General features: G+C 40.8%; 1 protein-coding gene across 3 annotated transcripts in view; it reads right to left on the bottom strand.

Moving 5' to 3' along the window:
* Nucleotides 1-236: 236 nt before the first annotated feature.
* LOC122650239 (protein CHROMATIN REMODELING 4-like) overlaps nt 237-22,773 on the bottom strand; it is a 32,815-nt gene continuing 10,278 nt past the window's right edge. For 2 of the 3 annotated variants that reach the window (XM_043843589.1, XM_043843590.1), the window contains exons 3-11: nt 17,634-17,735; nt 16,741-17,523; nt 14,773-14,880; nt 11,751-14,594; nt 9,873-10,030; nt 9,672-9,786; nt 3,365-3,435; nt 2,589-3,267; nt 237-2,457 (exon numbers count right to left, since the gene is read on the bottom strand). In XM_043843589.1, coding sequence (XP_043699524.1) covers nt 391-2,457; nt 2,589-3,267; nt 3,365-3,435; nt 9,672-9,786; nt 9,873-10,030; nt 11,751-14,594; nt 14,773-14,880; nt 16,741-17,523; nt 17,634-17,735 — 6,927 coding nt within the window. In that variant the 3' untranslated portion in view covers nt 237-390. Of the gene's footprint in view, nt 2,458-2,588; nt 3,268-3,364; nt 3,436-9,671; nt 9,787-9,872; nt 10,031-11,750; nt 14,595-14,772; nt 14,881-16,740; nt 17,524-17,633; nt 17,736-22,773 lie in introns of those variants that run through there. The other variant, XM_043843591.1, reaches the window with a different exon arrangement.

Raw genomic sequence — 22,773 nt, 5'->3', positions numbered from 1 at the left:
ATTTAAACAGAAGCACAGAGGGGCACAGAGGGTCAACAAGCAAGTCATACAACTAATACCACAAAATTTGGAGCCCTGGCCTTGGAATTTCTTCTGTAGAACCACCACCTGTTCAACATCTTAAACCCATCTGTGAAAGGAAAAACATTAATAAAGATACCTATTCTCAGGAAATAGCACAACTTGCTTCTAATGGGCATGGGCTGAGAGACCAAAGACTAAGATGAGATGCAAAATGAGATGAAAAAACTATACATATATTTCTTTTCTCTTACAGATGCTTTATACAGGAGATATCCTAATTGATTCTACTGATGCTACTCAACAAATCTTACAAAATAATTGCTGCTGAAATGTCTGAAGCCACAAGGTATATAGAGGGAAAAATGGCTATGGTTCATGTTCACTCCCATGTTCATCTGAGACAGTTTCCTCAGATGATATTTCCTCTACTTCATGCCGATCGATGTTACAATGATCCGAATGAGTCTTGCTTGAGTCCCCACTTTCAGTCTGGTCAGTTTTATCCTTGGGTACCTGATCCAGAGGGAATAATAAGCTCCGCACAGCCTTTGGCTTTTCTTGTGCAACTTCCAATTTGGAGCTTCCACCCTCACCAACATCCTCAGGAACCTTCAGCAAAGGCATCTCACTCCTAAGGAAGCTGGATCTCTCCATTTCTGAAACTGGTGATAACTGTGGGCCTGGTGCCACACAAGATGCTACCAAGTGAAGCACTTCAGGAGAGGTAGAGAAACCTGTACCAGTTTTCTTGGGGTGGTTTCTATTGGATGATGATGGAAAATTCACCAGCTTTAAATTTAGTGGCAGCAAGTTGAGATCAGATTCACAGCACAGGAGCCCTGATTTGCCAGGTATTGACTGTGGCAGCAATGGCGGTCCCAGAGGAATGGTGCTTGAAGCAACATTGTCACCGAACATGCAGCTTTGAAAATTCTTGCTGGATTCATCAATGTCAGCTGTCATCCGCTTGACATTACGCAACCTACGTTTCTCCTTCTTAAGACTCCTCCTAGGATCCCTTGGCAGGGAAGGGGGAGGACCTGGAATAGTAAATGGCGGAATTGTCAACTTCTCTTTGCCATAAAGCAAGCGTACAGAATGAGCTATTGCCGAAACAGTTGGAGGCAGATCAGACTCTTGTGACCTTGCAGGAATGCAGACAGCTTGACGCAGCCAATGTGGAAGCTTGCTTGTAGTAGAACTAGTTTTTGTGTCATCCATCGCAGCAGAACAGCCAAAACCAGGCCGCTTATTGGGCTCAGGCAGCACCCCAGGACTAGTGGATTCACCACAGTGCATGCTGTTATGATAATCTCTCAATGAAAGTGATCGATCCAAAAGACTAGGCAATTTAGAATATTTATTTGCACCCTGTTCATCCTCTTTTTGCTTAAAATCACAGCTGCTTGAGCAATTCGCAGCAAGAGAGCTTAAGCTACTGTTTGCAAAAGAATTGACCATATATGGATGCTCCGAATGTAAGTTGGAAGAAGTTCCAGGCCTATCAGAAGGCCCAGCAGGAAAATCTCCACTGAAATTTGACCAAAATTTATTATATTTCCAAGTTGGGATAGGTGCATTACGGTCATTTGGAATACCAAACTGTTCAGATTGATCAACATGTGGCAGGGCAGATGTTAGATCCCCATAACCCAATTGCATATCTGTCAGATGAGTTTGAAATTTAGGAGGCGGACACTGGTCTGTCCCAAGACTAGAAAGCTTACTCCCATGCAATGCTCGCATCATCATTCCATCAGAGATGCCAGGGAATGAGGTAGATTTGGTGGCTTTGCCTGCTTTTGACACTGGTAATGCTGTTCCATCAAAGATCTTGAGTTGTTCCTCCTCCCACTTAACTGATAAATCTTCAGATGTTCTGAATTTGGAGAACTTAAGCTTGGGATCTCTAAGCATGGCATCCCAGTTACCCCGACCATGCCGACGAACACCGATCCAGAGGGCATCAAGTTCATCTTCAGACCAAGCATCTATCTTTAATCTCTTTTTGAACAAGTTATTTGATCCAGATCCTGTCCTTATCATTATATTATCAAGTACCTTCTTATGATTCTCTGGTAATGAGGAATAGGAGGACTGCACCTGACCCAGCCCCAAGGTGGGAGGCACCTCTCTTACCAGAGGATTATACTTTGGTTCCTCTGGCAGAAATCTAAAATTTGGCATCAATGGCATTGCAGGTTGATCTTGCAATGAGTCTTTTAGAGCTTCATTTCTCGTGCCCAGAGACAAGCTAGGTAAGAAGTCAGGATGGAACCTTGGCAAATTCTTAGCTGGCTGTGAAAATTTGGGTACCTGGTTCTCATTAACAGCCACGCTTTGCAGTGCCAAATTTTCTTGGAAGGCAGAGAAAGAAGAATCTGAAATATGAACAGGATCAGAGAATCTTCCTTGTGTGGTTGCAGGAGGATACTGCAAAATAGCCACAGAATTCATAATATTGGCTAAGTTGAAGATCAAGACATAAAAAATTGGATATGCAAGTGTTTAACTGAGAATGAAAAAAAAGCAGAACACCAAATAGTTCTGAAGACAGCACATACCAGATTAAATGGAAAGTAATCTGGAATGCAACTCTTGGCTCGACATGGCAAGACATCTGAGAATGAATCTGGCAGTGAAAATGCATCCACGGTACTCTCTCGACCTTTTATATCTCTGTGAATTGATGTTCCAGCACCAGGGACTAGATGAAAAGGAAATTCTAAAAAACCCAAGCCTAAACTGCTTTGGCCACAGTTTGATGTTGGAAGGGTGTAAGGCTGAAAATTCCTACGTACTGAATCTTGCTGACTAGCACTGGGAGCACAAAGTCCCAGAACTGGTAACAGGTTGCTGGTAGGCATTGAATTACTGTATCTTGTGCTCTGGAACTGGGGGCTATGGAGGAAAACATCAGATGCAAGAGGATTAGGGGCGCTAACAGAAAGGTCCAGATCGCTCAAGAAACTTCTGTGACCAGGTTTTGAGGGTCTGCCCAGTGTCAGAGTTGAGTCACTCTTGTTTTTCAATGTTTCTAATGGCTGATCAAGGTTTTTATTCTCCAAATCAATTGCTAAAGCCTGTTCTCTGACAGGATTAACTGGTTGCTCCCCTTCCTTGGCATCAGTTTCTGGGAATGGAGAAAGTGACTCGGGCCCAAGCTGTTCCTCAATATGATGAGATCTATCAGTCATATTTCTCTGTGCAAGCCTCTCTTTTTGTCTAGCACGGAGCTTGACACTGTTCAAATTTAAAAATTTCAGTGAATATGGGATCTCAACACGAAAGAAGTAGAGTCAATACCAATAAGAATATAAGATAGAGACTTGAGACTTACAATTTTGCTTTTAGAGCTCGGCCAGCAGGTGTATATTCAGGCTCTGGCTCCTGCTCCTCTTCCTTATCACTCTGATTTGACATATTACGATTAAAAACAAACAGGTAAGCATAATCAATAACAAAAAAAAAGTATTTGTAATAGACTAATAGGTAATGTGATAAATAATGAAGTGATTATGTAAACAAATCAAACTTCAATGGGATAAGCAATTAAGGAATCTAATAAAGAGAAGATACCTAACTTTAAAGGAAATTGTAGCAGCTAACACAGTATGGATCACAATTCAGTGAACCAACCCAGTACATGATTGTATGCTTCGCATTTGGATACAATTAATTTGGCTCGTTAACAGATCTAGATGTTAGGGCTTAGGCTAATTGAATAATTTTGAGAAAGACTAACTTCGTTCCCATGGAAAAGATAATTAACATGGAGGAACAATTATACGAGTAAGGTGGGGATGAAAATGGGGTTGGCGGAGTCTTATTGCACCATTCTACTCTATGTAAGATTATTTATGCTCTTCATGCACAAGTATCCATATCTTTACTTACCATTTCAACCTGGGTTGTCTTTGGTCTTCACCACCTCTCATATAACTCATTGAAAAGCAGTCACACTAACTGGTCTTCACAGCAAGTGTCCAAACAATGTGATATTGAAAATCCCATGTGCTCATTCCTTTGGAAAGGTAAAGAGTCGTCTCGATTCCTCCATCCGATGAGTTGGGAATCAGTTTGCCTCCCCAAATCGGAAGTGGCCTTGGTTTGCGAAGAATTAAAGAGGTAAATTCAGCTGGTATTCTCAAATTGATCTGGAAAATTGCTGTCAAGAGGAAAAGTATATGGGTCGATTGGATATATGCTGGGCTGCTTAGAAATGACTCCATACGGTCAGTCCCACAACCTCATGCTTCTTGGGTTTGGAGAAAAATTGGTGGAGGGCCGGTTTAGGAGAAGAGGGGAACTAGGGAGAAATCAGAGTAGCAGGGGGTAAAGAGAGAAGAAATCGCATAAGAAGAAAAGGGAGGGGGGGGGGAGAAGAGTGCACACGCACACAGCCCTCAGGCTACTCAAACCGTAAACACAATTCATTCTTCAAATCTGTCTCACACGGCGGGGAATTACATCATATATAAAGAGAAATAAAAGACTCCTAATTACTTCCTAAAACTTAAACTAACTAAAATAGAAACTCAATAAAACTCAAATTGGAAGTCTAATAGCTACCCCAAAATAAAAGATTACGTATCTTTCCCAAATAAAATAAATTCTAAATATCCTACTGAACCAAAACATGGTTGGGAACCGGTTCATCTTGGTTTGGATACCCAACTGGGTTTGGGTCGGTCCAAGGTAGTATATCTGCAACAATTCCCCTGGTGTAGAAAAAAACTCAACCTCTAGTTTTGTAGAATGGTAGAAATAAAAGCTCACGAGTAGGGACTATCGGTTCCATGTCCGCAACTTGAAGAAAATCCAAAATTTGAAGCTTTGGGGGTGCATCCATGTCAGGGAAATCATGAGGAAGAACGAACTCATGATGGGGAATGGCCTTCACTGCACTAGAGTACGTCGTTACTTGATCCACGATCTGCACATCTTCCGTTGCCACTATTGGCTGTTCCGGTTGAGGCTGTATCACTGGTGCTGCCTCTTTTGACTTGGAACAAACATCATCAACTAACCCATGAAGAATGAATGTCTGTGGCATGTGAAAAGGATGTAGAGTGCACAAGTTTCAGTCACGATCAACGATGCCTTCTCGTTCTTCTAGCCATTCGCGACCCAATTTAATAACATACCGAAGAGAATCAAACACTTCACAATGAGCACCATCACAATAATAAGAAACGGAGAATTCAATGAATACATAATCCTTAGAATGAATAATGATCTGATCATTCTTTGATAAAATCTCCACCACAAATCGTGAGACGAAATTGTTGCTTTGCCCTTCATCGATAAACAACATAGCAAACTTTCCATTGGGCAAACGCACTCTAAATTTGAACACAAAAGGGTCCATGACAAGGTTTGTAATTAAAGGAATCTTAAAGGGTTACTGAGGTAGACTAGAGAAAGGGTATGATGACTAATAAAATGAAAGGATAAGGACTCACTTGGAAATAAAAGAAAAACTAATGACAAAAGAATATAAGAGAAAGAGGGGTAGTTTAGAAAATAAAAAGAAAAGATAATAGAAGGAAAACAAAGCACTAAACAGGGAATATGGGGTTTAAAATGAGAAGTCGTGGGTTTTGGCTTGGGGTTACCGATTGCAGCCTCCTACTTGGATTTTGATTCTGTCGAACCAGAGAGGAAGAATGGAGGAAGGCGCTGCTAGGAAAGGAGGGGCTTCACGACTTCGATAGACACGGAACTGGTTTCTCTGAGGAGTTCTGCCACCTGAAAAAAAACTTGGTCGGTCAAGGAGTTCTGGTCGCAGAAGAGTGGAATCAACTGCAATTGAGAGGCTTTGTTTGCCGGCAGTGGTATGATCTGAACCAGGTATGAAGCTTTTCGTCTTTTTTTATTTTCTGTCTCTCACCCTTTCTTCCTTCTTGCTTTCCTTTTTTTTTTTTGTTTCTGTTTGCTAGTGGAACACGAGGGCAAGGGTGAGGGTCGACAAAGTTGCAGAAAAAAAAAAGGAAAGAGCCGGTGGGGGAAAGGTTAGCGCTGGGAATCGAAGGGATGAGTGGGGCAGGATTTTCATTTGATTCCTTTGTTTCCAACAATGTCGATTATTTTTTTTTTTTGGGAATGGAACTGCTGTTGGGGGGGTCAGAGGATGGAGGAGTGTAGCGGAGGGGTGGTTTTTTTTTTGGTTCTGCTGGGGACGGCAAAGAAAGAGGAATGTTATGGTGTTTTTTTTTTTGGTTTGCTGATACAGTGGGGAAGATGATGGGAAGATTAGGGAGGTGGGATGAAAGGGGTTTGCTCTTGTTACCGTAGGATAGGAAAGAGATTTGGGAAGGGGGAAGAAGAAGAATGAGATGAGAGATGGACGGGGAAGGAGATGGGGATCATTTGGCTCTGATACCAAATTGGTGAAGGGCCGGTTTAGGAGAAGAGGGGAACTAGGGAGAAACCAGAGTTGCAGGGGGTACAGAGAGAAGAAATCGCATAAGAAGAAAGGGGGGTGGGGAGAAGAATGCACACGCACACAGCCCTCAGGCTACTCAAACCGTACACTCAATTCATTCTTCAAATCTGTCGCCCACGATGGGGAATTACATCATATATAGAGAAATAAAAGACTCCTAATTACTTCCTAAAACTTAGACTAACTAAAATAGAAACTCAATAAAACTCAAATTGGAAGTCTAATAGCTACCTCAAAATAAAAGATTACGTATATTTCCCAAATAAAATAAATTCTAAATATCCTACTGAACCAGAACATGGTTGGGAACCGGTTCATCTTGGTTTGGATACCCAACTGGGTTTGGATCGGTCCAAGGTTGTGTATCTGCATAAAAAATCCTAAATCTCAGGCCTTTAGCCATGGAGGCTATTGTTTGCAAGATAGATGATGGTGCTTCCACTAAAGTTTAGATAGACCACTGGCATCTGTTGGGAATACTCCTTCCTTTTATTGGCTACAGAGATTCACAGATTGGGTCTTCACAAGCACTCTTTAGTTTTGGACATCATTGACCAGAATGGTTGGATCCCCATTCCCTCCCCTCTCCTATCAGATATTTGGAATGCTCTCCCCTCCATCTCCAGAGGGCCATCAGGAGCAAGAGACATTGTCAGCTGGTTTCCATCTTCTGGAATATTTAGTGCTAAATCTGCCTGGGACCTCACCAGATCAAGGGGGTCAACTTCACCTAGAAGAAAGATTATTTGGTTCAAAGGCCACACCCCTCGGCACAGCTTTTGTGTGTGGAGAGCTCTCTCCAACTGTCTTCCTACTCAATCTTTCCTCCTCCATCGGCACATCCCTGTTGATGCTACTTGCTGCCTTAATCAGAACGCCCCAGAAGACATCAATCACCTTTTGTTCGATTGCCCATTCTCCTGATCAGCTTGGGCAGGAGTTTTAGACCGTTGCTGGCCTAGAAGACAAAGTATTCTTCCTTAAAACAGAGAGTGGATATGTCTTTTGCAGGAAATACTATTTGTAATCTAATTGGGAAACTTGCTTTTGGTGCTTCCATATCTTCGATTTGGATGGAGCGCTATATAAGATGGACCTCCAACTCAAGACCTCTTCTTCAGATTTGGGATTCGATCTTTTTTGATGTCATCAGTAAAGTTCCTAAGACCTCTCCTAGTTGCATTCCCTCCCCAACGAACAGGCATATTGTTGTATCCTGGGGCCTCCCCTCTTCCCTTCTCTCCTTCCCCCCCCCCCCCCTCCGCCCCCTCTAAAGTGTTCTCTCTTGTAAGTTATTTTGCTTTCTTTCCCCTGCCCCCTCGGGCCCCCCCTTGTAGTTCTTTTCCTTTTGGTAATGAATATAGTATTCACCCAATATATATATATATATTGATTCTCTCATCTTTTCAGTTACTGGTACAGCCCCTAAGCTCCCTTAAATAGTATTTCTAATTTTATCTCGAATAGTCTTGCCATTCATACATCTCAACATCATCATTGCAGCCATATTCAACAAATATGTGTTTTTCTTTCTCACCAAACACTCAGCTCAATATAATATTGGTGTCACAACTCTCCTGTAAAATTGCATTTCCATTGTAATGGAACGCAGTGGTCACATTACACTCCTAAACTCCTCTCAACTATGTATGAAATTAAAGAGAGAAAGAACGCTAACTGGGTGCGTGTGGTGCACTGCCCCTGCACAGACACTGCGGCGCGCAAACCAACTGCCGCGCCCCCATGGAGAGGTGGAATTTCCCGGGGCATGATGGTCATTTCATGCACCCCTGTGCCTGGGCGCAGGGGAAGCGCACCGCACTTGCCCAGTCAGCATTCTCTTTCCCAAAATTAAAATTGGAGGAAAATTTTATAAGATGGCTTTAAAACCAGCAATATACTAAAAAAGGGCATCCACTATGCACAAGGCTCCCGCCACAGCGGGGTCTGGGGAGGGTTATAATGTACGCTAAGAAGTCCAAATGTAAATTGAAGTTAAGTTACAAATGTCGTAGCATCTTATTAAGTGGGATTAGAGCATGAGATAAATTTTCAGTGATACTGGGTTAAATTTGTAACTTCGATTTTAATTTAGAGAGGTTTGTCAGCTTAGGTATGTATCAAATAATTTGATGAGTTTTAGTGGTCATAGTCCCACGTGAAGTTAGATAGAGTTAATCGTAAGGACTCTCTCTCGTACCAGTTGACAGCCAAGCCTGCCCATCCCTGCCACTCGCTCCAGTTGACCTTCCACCCATTCTTCAAAATAAGCAGATCAACACTTCAAACCCAATTTCACTCAAACTCATTGCCTTGGTCAATGAACTGTTTGACCTTGGACTGTTAGAACCTGGAACTTTTAATTAAATATTATATAAGTATCTTAGCAAAATATTACATAATGCTATTTGAACCTTGAACACATTAGAACTTCGAAGCACCACCAACCAGGCAACCACAAGGCCACCATCTCAATTAAGTTAAATTTGTCTACATCGTTTAAACAAGTAAAGCATTAAAAGCTATATTTGTTTGACCCAGCACCCTCTACAATCAATAGCCAGGCTGGACTTCAGGACAATATTTCCTAGAGAACATATCGCAGAATTTAGGCTTTAAAGTTAACAATCATATTGCTTACTGACTATCATCAAGAAGCAGATGACTAAAGACCATATTCAAATAAAGAGGCTAAAACTAACTTGCTTTAGAGATATATTAGGAGAATACCACTACACAACCCTCCATAAGGGGAACAGCTCAAAGAGCTAGGCCATGATAATTACAAGACAAATGCGAGCCATAGAACAAGGAACAACAGTAGGACACTTAAAAATAGGATATCATCCCCAAAACTAAGTTTTGGATGCATCATCCCTTGTTTTGCCAACTGCTCAGCAACCTTATTGGCACTTTATTAGCATGCATTAAAATACAATGTGCATTGGAGAAATTGTGTGCCAAACAGGGCATATAAGTTTCGCATAATGCCAAGGAGCATTTAAACTTGAATGATCGATTATGTTCCAACATGTAGAGTAAAACATACAATATCCATTAATACACTTTTTTTTATAGAAAATATAAGGAACTTTTCTTATGCAATAAAACTTCCAACTGATGAATTAGCCAAAACTTATGAAAATATCATAGAATGGGCTATTCAGTTCTGGAAGTAAGATCAACAAAGAAACAGTACCTCACACACGGTTTCACTAGGATGTGAAGCAAAAGCTTCAGTATAAGAAACGGCTTTCCTTAAACGCTTTCCTCTGCCAAGAACTGCTTCCTCCTCACTTTGATATTTTTTCCACCTTCAAAACCAATAAAAATATAGATAAATCAAAATTCCTCAATTGAGTTAAATACTGTCAACTGTTCTGGTAAAGCAACTGCTGACCTCACACGCAAAAGTCGATCCCATTCATTTTCTTCAGTAACGCCAACTGCATTTTCGTCTTTCTGTTCAGAACCTTGAGCACAGATATCACCACTCACAGCAGGAGGGAATTCAGGTCCTATTTGTTCTTCAGTTGCCTCATCATTCCATTCCACCGACTGATTTCACAGAAGATGGGGAATACGTTTAAATTTTAACATACCAAAGAATAAATGTTGGATTGGCTTATAACTCCATTTGGTTATTAAACTGAAACAAAAAAACAGACATGACTACCACACAGACATTGCATCCAAAGTAAGATCACAAATAGACATAATTTACTAATTTCACAATTATGGAAAAACCAAAATAGTCTTTGCTGCAGGTACCTAATAAAAATAAACTCAGGAATAAACACCACACTAGGTAACAAATACAACAGAACAATCTGGTTTCCTGGCATCCACAAACAGGATGCCAGGAAACCAGCAAGATTATAAAATTATTATAATTGATCAATGTGAAGAGCTTCTTTTTTTCGGGGGGGGGGGGTAGGTGGGGGATTCAACATTGTCAAGCAATTTTGTTTCACTTTTTTTTTTCTTTTTTTTTTTTTTTGATAATTAGGTATTCATTTCACTGTTTTTGGGTGGTTATTGCTTTTATTTGTTTTTAAAAAAACAAAAAACCTTCTTTATCAGCTTGTATGCTACATACAAATCTAGACAGCCCGAAATAATTGACATGAGAAGCATGACTAACTACACTTGAATTTCTAGGCCAGTAGGAATACAAAAAATAATTTGAGAATCTGAAATTACCATTTTTGCTTGGGGCCTCAGATTTCCCGGTCACAACCTAACTAAAAATCCTCCCATTAGGTGTCATTTGAAAAGCACACTCCACTAGCTAGCAAGCAGAAGATGACATGAAAATCAACATAATTTGATAGTTATACCACTGCATGGAAAATATTGGAGCTTGGGATGAAAAACTTTCATTTGCACCTCTAGAGTTTTTCATTTACGAAAAACATTTAGTGTGTTAAGTTTCTGAGTTCTTAAAACATCTCATAGGTGGTGATTCTGTTGGAAATATCACACCAAATAAGAATTCTGACATCCACCCCCAGAGAGAGGGGGCTTGATGAAAAATCATGCTTGAAGCTCTCACAGCTGCTGATTTCTTGAGATCTCAATAGTTGTAAAGAGGCACCATATTTTTAAACCAGTCTTACATTAGAATTTTCAGTTTCCTATACTTGCCACTCGATTTCAGCCACCATCTTAAATCTAACAGTCAAAACACACTAATGCTAAACGCAAAATGACGAATTTGAATACAGAAGATGCTCTTAGCCTAATGTTTCCATTAGTCCCAATGTAATAAACTGCAACACCTACATTTTTTTTCTACTTCTCTCTCTCTCTCTTCTTTTTTTGTGTGTGTGTGTGGGGGGGGGGGGGAGAGGAAAGTCAGACATGTAAACTCTAAGCCTAGCTTCACCCTTCTCTAGCCTATTCCATCATTCCTTTGAAGCCAACTTAAACCTAAACTACAAGCCCCTCAATTTCTGGACAACCAACTTCAACTAGGATTCTTTTAATCCCTTGCAGAATCTGTTTACTGTCATAAACACTCGGTTACTTGGTTCAGGGTGTTACTTCGACATTATGTTCAAATGAAAGTGGGAGAACAAATATTATCCCTGAACACAGAAAGCTCTTTGGTAGTGGAGAATACTGCATAGAGCAAGGCATGAAGTTACAAGCCAAATATACGGTAGTAGTTTGTGCATCTACCACTTCCCAAAACGATGCAGGAAATGTTAATGCACTTCAACAGAAAGGCAATTGTGAATGTTAATGGAGCAACACAAAAGATATTGCATTTCACCTTTACAGAGCCAAGCATATCATTCTCCAAATCTCCTTCAGCACTTTCAGAGGACCCAGACTGAAGGTTTAAGCGATCAAGCAATTTCAAAATTGCATTTTCATCCCAAACAATCTTTGTGCTGCCATCTGTGCATCTATCTTTATACACATCCCCGAGACCACCAGACTTCCTTTTATGCTTATGCTCCGTGTCTGTAGTTGTTTCAGCTTTGTTGCTAGAATTTTCTCCGGTACCTTTTCCGGCCACACCAGCAGAATCATTGAAAAGTTCTTCTGTTCCCCAACGTAAAATATCCTCCACCTCTTTTTGAGATCCAGACTTGTTCACAAAAAGCTGATCAAGCATCAGCTTCTTCTTTGCGAGCTGCAAGATCCGCTCCTCCACACTAGCGCGCACAACAAGCCTGTACACGAGAAGTCTCTTTGACTGCCCAATCCGATGTGCACGATTCATCGCTTGAATATCAGCATGTGGGTTGAAATCAGAATCATAAATAATGACAGTGTCAGCAGTAGCCAGATTGATCCCAAGGCCACAAGCTCGTGTGGATAAAAGGAACACAAATCGACTTTTGTCTTGATTGAAGCGTACAATTGCTGCTTGACGATCTGCCACTGAGACTGTACCATCCACTCTTTCAAATGTCTTAGGTCCATATTCTATGGTCAAGTAATCCTCAAGTATATCAAGTAGCTTAGTCATCTGTGAAAATATAAGTATACGATGACCTTCTCTACGTAACACCTTAAGCATAGAATGTAACAGTGTCAGCTTGGCCGATGCCTTGATGCGCATTTCTTGAAGGAACTCTACTGATCCAGAATCAGGCTCAGTACCTGGTATAAGATACGGATGATTGCATACTTTCCGAAGCTGCATAACAATGTTCAGCATTGACTTCTGAGCGACCCCCTTTCCTATGTTACGTAAGATCTGATAATTCTTTGTAAGCATTGCACGATAATATTCTGCCTGGACAGATGATAAATCAACAGGAACCATACGTTCAGTCTTGGGTGGAATATTCTGCATAGCATCCTTTTTAAGTCTTCGAAGCATATGAGGAGCAACAAGTTTTTTCAGCTCATCCACTTTTTCCGCAGTTGTGAGATCATTAAACTTCTCTTCAAATGATGACAAAGAAGGGAATGAAGCAGGCTGCAGGAAATTCAGCAAGTTGTACATTTCACCTATATTGTTCTGCAGAGGGGTGCCCGTCAATAGAACACGGTGTTGAAAAGAAAATGTGTTGAGCAAGCTGAAAAGTTTACTGCCCGAGTTTTTCAGACGATGACCTTCATCAACCACGAGAACCTCCCAGGGAACCCCACGTAAATGGGAGGAGTCAGCAAGCACCATCTCATAAGTAGTCAAAAGAACATTAAATTTGTATGACTTAGTTCTCTTGTTTAACACATTTGGATGACCCGCATACCATTCATACTGACGAATAATAGATCTTGCTTTTGCACAGCCATGATACTCCACAACATTCAGATCTGGGGCCCATAGTGCAAACTCAGCAAGCCAGTTAGGCATTGTGGACAGAGGAACCAAAACTAAACAAGGCAATCTCACTTTGAACTCAATATATAAAGATGAAATAAAAGCACACGCAGACACAGTTTTCCCCAGCCCCATCTCATCAGCAAGGATCACATTTTTCAATTTATGCCAGCACTTACGCAACCAATTCAAAGCTTCTAGTTGATGTGGAAACAGGGAACCTCCTTTAAGCTCCTCGGGCTGCTCTTCAAGAGAAATTATCTCAGTTTGTTGACACTTATTCTTTGGAAGATCATCCTCGGCAGAATCTTTGGCCAGTGTTTGAGATTCAAAGCGCTTGAATTCAGCAATCAGATGAGAAGATTTCTCAATGGCAGGTTCATCTAATTTGTCCCATGTGCATTCGTCATAATGGAGACCACGCCATTTTACAAAAGCTTCAGTTGTGCCATCCTTGCAAGCCCGGAGGGCAATCACTCTTTGTGGCTGGCACCATTGTTCCTCACAAAGATTTATCAGTGTTGTTCCATGCTTTGCCTTGTAATTCTCTAGTTTTCTTTTTGCTAAAACTTTCAACTGCGATTCAGAAACCCAGCTGTTATGAATGTTAGATTGGCCAACCCACTTGACGAAAAATTCATACAAAACTATATCTGTCTGCAGTGGAGTAGATTCCTCCAATGGTGACTCTTGCATTTTGTTTTCTTGACTGTAATTCAATCTCATCTCCTTATGCTCATCTTTCATGTCTTTAGCATCTGGAGATGCAGGACTTTTGCATGCTCTTGGCATTGGACAGTTACAATCAAAGTCCAAACTAGAACGTTCCACACCAGTATTCTCTTCTGGCACTGCCTTTTTCGTTAATTTTTCCTTATCCTCCTTCTCTACAGTAGATCCATTTCGAACTCCACTACTTGAGGCCATAAAACTCTGAAGCTTGAAAGGTCTCCTTGCTGATAACATGGCATTTCCCTCTCCAATGCCCTCTTTTGCACTTCTCTTATACACATGTATCTTATCTACTTTGGTATCATTCTTGGTGCTATTTCCCTTATCAACAGGGTTCACCGAATTATGACATCCCTTAGCACGAAGATCAGCATTCTTAACATCTAAAACTTTACCACCAGAAGACTCATCTTCTAATGCCCTGTCACAATTCTCTAGAACAAGTAAATCTTGAGAAGGCATGTCATTTGCAGCCCTTGAACAGTTGCTTCCAGATGCAACATGAGAAGGAATCCCAGGGGAGGCAGAAAATTTGATTGATTGACTGAGACAGGAAGAAACTTTTTCACTATTTTGAACTCGACACCCAAGAATCCGATCAACCTGCAGGATAAATGCATTATCACAGTAATGTAAAGAAAAGAAATAACAGGCACAACAAATCCCGTAAACAGCTAATACTTTGAGTCTGACCCAAAGTCATGCATAACTATTGCCTATATCTAATAGAACCACATTAGTTATTCAAGCAATCAATCTGAATGGTCCATTTAATCTTTACCTGTTGAACGTCACTAGGAACATTTTCATCACAGGTCACCATTTTATCTTCTTGACCCCTTGTTCCATCTAAGACATGTGTTGAGGGGGATATTCCCTCAGGGCACCTCTGTGCAAGACAAATAAATAGAAAAAATAAGATAAAGATGCAAAAACTATGAGAAAACCATAATGTTCCCCTGAAAGCAACAATAGTTGTCATGGCGACAAGACGTTGCCTAGGTGCCCTAAGCGTGCAGTATATTACTATATGTAAGCGTACCCAGTGCTCAAGGCTCCCGCCACTGCGGGGTCTAAGGAGGGTCATAATGTAAACAGCCTTAACCCCGCAAAGCGGGGGAGGCTGTTTCCCGACTCAAACCCGCAACCACTAGCGATGGAGGAACCTTACCGTTGCGCCGAGACCCGCCCTCACTATATGTAATTTGGCATTGACAATTTTATATAATTAATGCTTATATACAATATAGAAGCCATATCAATGCAATATAATATAATTATGCTAGTAATGACCTAATATGAGAAAACCAACATATAGGATATAATACAAACGTATTCATCAAAAACAATAAACATAAATCACCGTAACCTCATGAAGTATCAACAAGGTGTTATGTTGCCTTGGACCCAAGAAAGCGCCTGGTCACCTAGGCGACGCCTTGACAACTATAGACAACAAATGGAATGTATCTCTATAACAGCAATACGTATGAAATATGGCATCAGGACTAGAAGTTTGAATATGCAGAGGACTAGTATAGGATAAGAATAAAATAGAATACCTTGTCACAATTAAATGAAAACCGGTAAAACAGTTTTATAATCACACGGTTTCACATAAGGATGTTGAAACTCTCCTGAAGCGTTTCATATGTCAAGATGAGAGAAATAATGAATCTGGATAAAACAATACATGTGTGCGAGGGGGAGAGAGAGAGAGAGAGAGCGTGCATACACAAATCAATCAGCCCATGCTTTTATATGTTTTTTCATGCAATTTTTAAAGAACTATACTGACAACATGTCCAAATTTGAGGCTCTGCCTGGCGTGGTGAACGTACCAGGCAATGGCATGGTGGAAACACACTGGCATCTTCTTTTACTTTTATTTCAAAGATAACTTTTGGGAAAGGAAGACGGCTGAGGCTAGGTTGGGCTTCCACATTCTCATAAGCAAGGTTATAAATTTCGCATTCGAGGCCAGTTTCGGTCAGGCCCAAAACCAAGACATGCCGGATCTCATTCCGGAAGAAGGGTGAGGCTAGGTTGGGCTTCCTCATTCTCACAAGCAAGGTTATAAATTTCGGCTTCGTGCCGGTTTCGGTCAGGCCCAAAACCGAGACATGCCAAATCTTGTTCCGTGGTTTCGACCCTAGACCTCCTTGGGGAAACCCAGGGCTTTGACCCTGGGTTTCATTTCGAGTAGGCCCTAAACCGAGACAACTCAGAGATTTCGGTCAGTTTCGAGTCTTTCGACCGAGATTTAGTTACATGCTCATCAGCGATTTAATGGTTCCATATCTCAAAAATATACACGAAATACTCACAGTTAGCTGCATACTGTATGACATGACTACTTTCAATGATAAGATCAGCATGCCCAACAACTCTTGTTTCTCTGAGTATGTGATTCCATCTCTAAGTTCAATATATTTGAGCACTAGACTCAAGTATTATTTGGAAAGAATCAAATAGAACAATGCTCCTATAAGGCTATAAGAATGGACAACCATTCAGCAATAATCAATCATAGCATGAATTACCATTGAGAAGTACGTAGTTTAAATTCAAGGTGCATGATAAAAATAATAAAAGGGTCAGGATTAAGGGAAACCATAATACTTGCATTGTGAAATTTTATACTGAAATCAACAAAATTGATTTAGAGGGAAAGGATGCAGTTGTGCCAAAAAAAAAAATTGTTTTTTAAGTTGGCCGCAAATAAACATTAAAAAGAAAGAAAAGGTACCTTAACTTGTTGCTGCACTAGAGAAGATTTTGTTCCAAGAACCTCCTTCAACATAGATACTGAAACCCGATGGTCAGCTGAATTATAATTTTGGGAGAGTTTACTAGTTTCAGGACCTGCAGAAGTTGATTTGGATCCAAGCTTGCGAGAAACTTTTACAGTAGATTTTCCCTTGACAATTCCAGTTTTATCATCTCTATCTTCCTCGTTAATTTTTCTCTTATTTTTCTTGGCTTTCTGAGTGACAGAACCGGATGTCAATATGAACTTGTTTGTTGGATTTCCATTATTACACAGAGAGTCAGACTTCCTATCAGCAGGTTCAACATTTGGCTCTAAAACCCTACTGGAAGACTGGACTTCATTAGCAGGAGAATACGACTTCCTGTCAGCAGATTCATCTGCACAACACAAACTAGGTTTCTTCTCAATGTTAGAATTTCCACATGCTGAAATAGCTTCTCCAGGTCCACCCTCGGACGAGTGGCTTGATTTTGTGCTACACGACACATCCATCTGGGAAGAATCTGGCTTGTTTTCAACAGATGGGACTGAATGAGAAAATGTAAGTTTCACTTTGCTGGATGATCTTTTTGCTGGAACTGAGCTTTCCAAGATATGTGATTCCTTGTGAGAGCTAGATGACTTAATTCCCGTCCTAGATTTTTCAGAAATAATCTTTGTTCTCATGCGTCTTGAAATGGACTCTAGATGGTTTATGGGCTTTACAGGATCATTTCGTTCACAGCAGTTTGGACATTGCCACTTACCTGGTGGAGTACGCTTCAGGAATAAAATTTAACAAGATTAATGTTGCACACTCATACATTCAAACAAAGGCTTAAAAATACATAACACAAAATTGGGAAAATCACCATGAGACCAATATATACCTTCAGAGGAGGATTAAGGCACTGAAGATGATAGGTTCGAGGGCAACTATCACAACACAGCAAGTTGCCACCAAGATCACAGATTACACACTCAAAGTAGTACTGAAGACAAAAACAAAGGATGGACAAAGGTTAAAAGCAGTTTCAAAAAGCAAAACTAAAGGTGCACAGCAGATGATGCCATTAAGCACAAATCTGGAATCAGCCATGGCAACATATAAAAAACCACAGAATCTCCGTCAATGCCAAAACACATTGTTCTCAATTTTGACATAAAAGTGTATCTAGGGGCAAATACATTGAGGCATTGAGCTGGCCCAATAGGTGATCCAAGAACAGCCCATGATGAGCTGAGAGCCTGAGATGCATGGACCTCAAATTAAAGCCCGCTTCATAAATGGAGCAGGCTGGGCCAGCCTAAGAGATTCGTTAAGAAAATGCTACAGCTTCACAATGTCTTCATCACCGGTAGGGCTGAACTTGGACCAGCCCAAGTCTAGGCACATACACACTGGATTATGATTGTCTCAAATAAAACACAGTTTCTCAGTCCTCACTCTTGTGAATGGGTTTCTGATCAAGAATTCAAGATTCTTGGGTTAGTGAGCACAGCACATAAAAACACTAAAACTACTACTCTTTCTTTAGATTACCATTCATGAACTTAGGTCCTGACCAAAGAATCTCTAACTTTAAATCCTGGTTAAATGCTTCGAAAAAAGGAGCAAGATCATAGAGACACTCCGTTAAATGTGAGTTTTTTACTCACAAAATGGAAAATTGAGAAGAACCAGACAAATTTTGCAGCAGAAAGATGGAAGGTCCTCACTATTTTCAATACATGCTACAAATGAGCTGACATTATTTGCTGCAGGAACTCAGTGGATCGTCTCCTTTTTTATGTCTCAACCCTGTGCTCCTCTTCTAATTCCTTTTTCCCCTCTCTTTTTTAATTTGGATAAGCATCATATTTATTGACATCAGCAAGTTCGCCCTCCAGGATAGTTAACTCAGCACCTAAGGGCATTAATCTTGCTTGCTCTTCTGGATCAGTACCAAGTTTAAGGGTGGGAAAGAGGAGGGGGGCAAAGGCTGGTGCTTGACTAAGGGGACGATTGGAAGCAAATTCAAAGGCAGATAAAATGCATCCAACCAGTCAAAACACAAAAAAAAGACAAATAGAATACATACTGCCGTCTCCAACAAACAACACTCTGCCACCAAGACCACCTTAGCATCAGGGGTGAGGTAACAGCCTTAGAACAACTAAACTACTTCTAATGCAAATAACTTCACCCATGAATTACAAAACCCACCTCAATGGCTTGGTTAAATAATTGTTGTTAACATCCATTCAGTAGCTTAAAGCCTCTCTCAATACCAGGATGTATAAATCAACATCCAGACCCACCATAAGATGCAGGTGAGAATCACAAAGGATTATGAAGTTATGAATTATATGCCTTGTCCCCCAAAATATCCAACAAATCAAATTCTTCAGCTAAATCCACTTTGTATCATTAGAGCTTGCCACTACATCACAACATTTCTTATTGCTTTTCTCAAACAGCACATGCTTTGGCTCATTCACAGCACAATCCTTTCATTAAATCTCCAAGAGAATGCTTTGGCATAATAATTTTCTCCAGTAAAGATGATTCCAAGGCCCTTATTGCCTAAACTTCCCACTGACTGTAATAAGAGAGATTAAATTTTGACTCTACTTCCCAGAATTCATCCAAAGTTTCTAATGCAGCCTCATTGGAAGCTACGGATTGGGACAATCGAAATCACGTTCCCCACGTGACCAAGAGTTGATCAATCGAACAAGAAAATCAAAATTGCAACAGAAACTCCAATTGAGAGTTCCAAATACTCAACTGAGCAATTTTCATTAAACTTCATAATATCCTTTCTACATTGTCATGAAGGATTACATATAGACTTAGAATTGAGTAAGTGTAAAGAAGAAAAGAAAGAAAATAAGATTCCAATCTCCAATCTTCAATCAACCCCATATTCTTCCAATTAGAATCCTACCTTCTCTTCAATCTACCCAAAATACTTTCAATCAGAAATCCACTCTTCAATCCAATCTTCAATCAACCCAATATACTAGCTAGCTGATTGATCCTTTATTTATTTAGGCATAATTTATTTAGAAACTGAGATAATCCCAAATCAGTCCAAATCTTTCCACTTTTAGGTGCAACTTCTTTCCTTAAAATTATTGGGAAGATAAGGAATGGAAGGACTATCCTTGCAGGGGCTGGTCTTGCCTGGCATACCTCTCCTTGACCCGGACCGATCTTCGAAAAACCTTAGGGTGTGAGGTGGCGTCTTCTACTTTGTCAACTTCATGGTCCAAGTCCAAGGCTACATCATTCCCTCCAGGTTGAAAAAGAGTTAGCCCTCGAACTCTCTTTCTAGTTAATAATGCTCGTTATCCACCGGGATCAAACGGGAAACAAGCAAAATCACTGTTGGTATTTTCAATTGTACATAAACAAACTTTGCATTACCACTTCAGATTTGATGAAGATAGCTACGGATATCTTCACAACTCGAAAAAACGAGGAATTCACATATGACTTCTTGATGATGCTAATGCCTCGAACAAGTTGAAATGGAGACGTGAAAGTAGTAAAGGCCAAATACGGATCATCATAAGTACTAACAATGTCGAACCACTCAATGCGATGCGGGTAGAAATGTTGTTGTGCTTTCGAAACATAATCTGGTTCAAGACTTTCGAAACCACCGTGTTCATCGATGTACTCATCCTGGTACTCATCGAAAATTGGGGGTTTACTGACATCAACCTGAACAATGAATGATTCATCTGCAACATCATCCACTATCGTATGAACTTCACTTGTGTTGATGTCCTCCACGGGAGTTGTACGACCACCTCTATGCCTGGGCGTCATCACAACTTCTCGCTCTCCACCATGTTGGTTCTCGTTCTGGTGAGGCCTCCTCTCCCGGACAGGTTGTGTATCGTCGGATGAAGGTGAGTCAGGATCGGTCGTCTCCTCATTCAGGATCGGACGTCTCGATTCATTTCTCAAAGCTTCATTCTCACGTCGCAGGGCAGCAATTTCTTGCTGCAGGCGCAAGTTTACTTCCCTTGCATTGATATCCTCAATGGGGATTGTACGGGTAGCTCGTTGGGGCACCATTACAATCTTTCGCTCTCGCAATCCTAGGCTCTGATAACCAAATAATGCAGCCTCATTGGAAGCTACGAATCGGGAGAATCGAAATCACGTTCCCTACGTGACCAAGAGTTTATCAATCGAACAAGAAAATCAAAATTGCAACAGAAACTCCAATTGAGAGTTCCAAATACTCATCTGAGCAATTTTCATTAAACTTCATAATCTCCTTTCTACATTGTCATGAAGGATTACATATAGACTTAGAATTGAGTAAGTGTAAAGAAGAAAAGAAAGAAAATAAGATTCCAATCTCCAATCTTCAATCAGCCCCATATTCTTCCAATCAGAATCCTCCCTTCTCTTCAATCTACCCAAAATACTTTCAATCAGAAATCCACCCTTCAATCCAATCTTCAATCAAATCTTCAATCAACCCAATATACTAGCTAGCTGATTGATCCTTTATTTATTTAGGCATAATTTATTTAGAAACTGAGATAATCCCAAATCAGTCCAAATCTTCCCACTTTTAGGTGCAACTTCTTTCCGTAAAATAATTGGGAAAATAAGGAATGGAAGGACTATCCTTGCAAGGGCTGGCCTTGCCTGGCATGCCTCTCCTTGACCCGGACCGATCTGTGAAGAACCTTAGGGTGTAAGGTGGCGGCTTCTACATTGTCAACTTCATGGTCCAAGTCCAAGGCTGCATCAGTTTCAGGCTCATCACATCACAATAAACATTCCAAATCCTTAGAATTTGGTGAGTTAGCTTCCCCAGTAGAGCCGCCTCAGTGATTTTATTCATCAATCCACTGCTTACATGACATCAGACTTTGCGTTCTTCTCTCTCACCTCCACAAATGAATCGATCGAACTGGACCCCACAGTAATATCAGTGTCTTGGAAAACAAATTTAGACATTTTTGGAAAGGGGAAAAAAAGATTTCTTATATACCACAATTTTTATGGTAACTAACACAAAATTTTACTCAATGCAATTCAAAACCATACAGTATGGAGTAAGTATTCGGTGCAACCAAATGTGCAGTAAATGTATAAATATCAGCCCAACAAATTTTGAGGAACAGTCTTCCCTTCTCTTTTGTATGCAATCTCCCCATTTCTAAAACTCCTTGATTTTCACCTCTGCATATAAGTATAACCCAGAAACAAGAGGAGTAGGCATGATGCTATGAAATATAAAAGACTTCAAACCAATTGGCACACTTTTTTTTCGGATGAAAAATTCATCACCAAAGGTAAGAGAAAGGGGGGAGAGAGCAAACAAACAACAAAAATTACGAGGTCATGCCTTTACAGAGGAGGAGGCAAGAACCTGCAAAAGAAACAGAAGAACCCAAAGAAACCACAACAGACAAAAAAAAAAAGGGGGGGGGGGGGGGGAGGGACACCCCAGGAGGAGGCCAAAGCTAGCAAAGGCCAAATAACAACTGTACATAAAGACCCATCTTCAGAGATTGCCCACGAACCAGGAATTGAAGAAAGCCGCAATAAATGCAGAAAGACCACCAAATCACAAGAAGTTGTCACAGGAAAGGACATGACCATGGATATCCATACTTAGAGGCAGAAGAAGCTTCTCATTGCTAGGCAAGGAATAGTCCAGGAGGGACCGCTTTTTGGGATAAGGGAGAGCTTAAGTTAAGCCAACGGTAAACATGGAGGGGGGTGAGGAAGGACAGGTGTTGAGGATGGAGAAGGGTTGAACAGAGAGAAGGAGAAAATCACGACAAGGAAGGGGGGGAGGCGGGTGAGGAAGGAGGGGGGCCTTGCGCAAGGGAAGGGAGAGGAGCATCGATTGGGCCAGTTGGGATACGAAGGGAAAGAGATGTGGAGGTTGGGAGATCGGCCTATTAGGGTGATGGGAAGAACAGGGTAGCCCGAAGGTTGGGCTCGAGATGGATGAAGGCCCATCCGGGAGAACTGCAAGGGTGTTGGGCCCAAGAGTTGCGTAGGTG

Source organism: Telopea speciosissima, chromosome 2 (assembly GCF_018873765.1).
Source record: "Telopea speciosissima isolate NSW1024214 ecotype Mountain lineage chromosome 2, Tspe_v1, whole genome shotgun sequence".
Lineage (NCBI taxonomy): Eukaryota > Viridiplantae > Streptophyta > Magnoliopsida > Proteales > Proteaceae > Telopea > Telopea speciosissima.
Note: the sequence above shows the minus strand (reverse complement) of the source record. Positions and strands in the feature narration are given on the sequence as shown.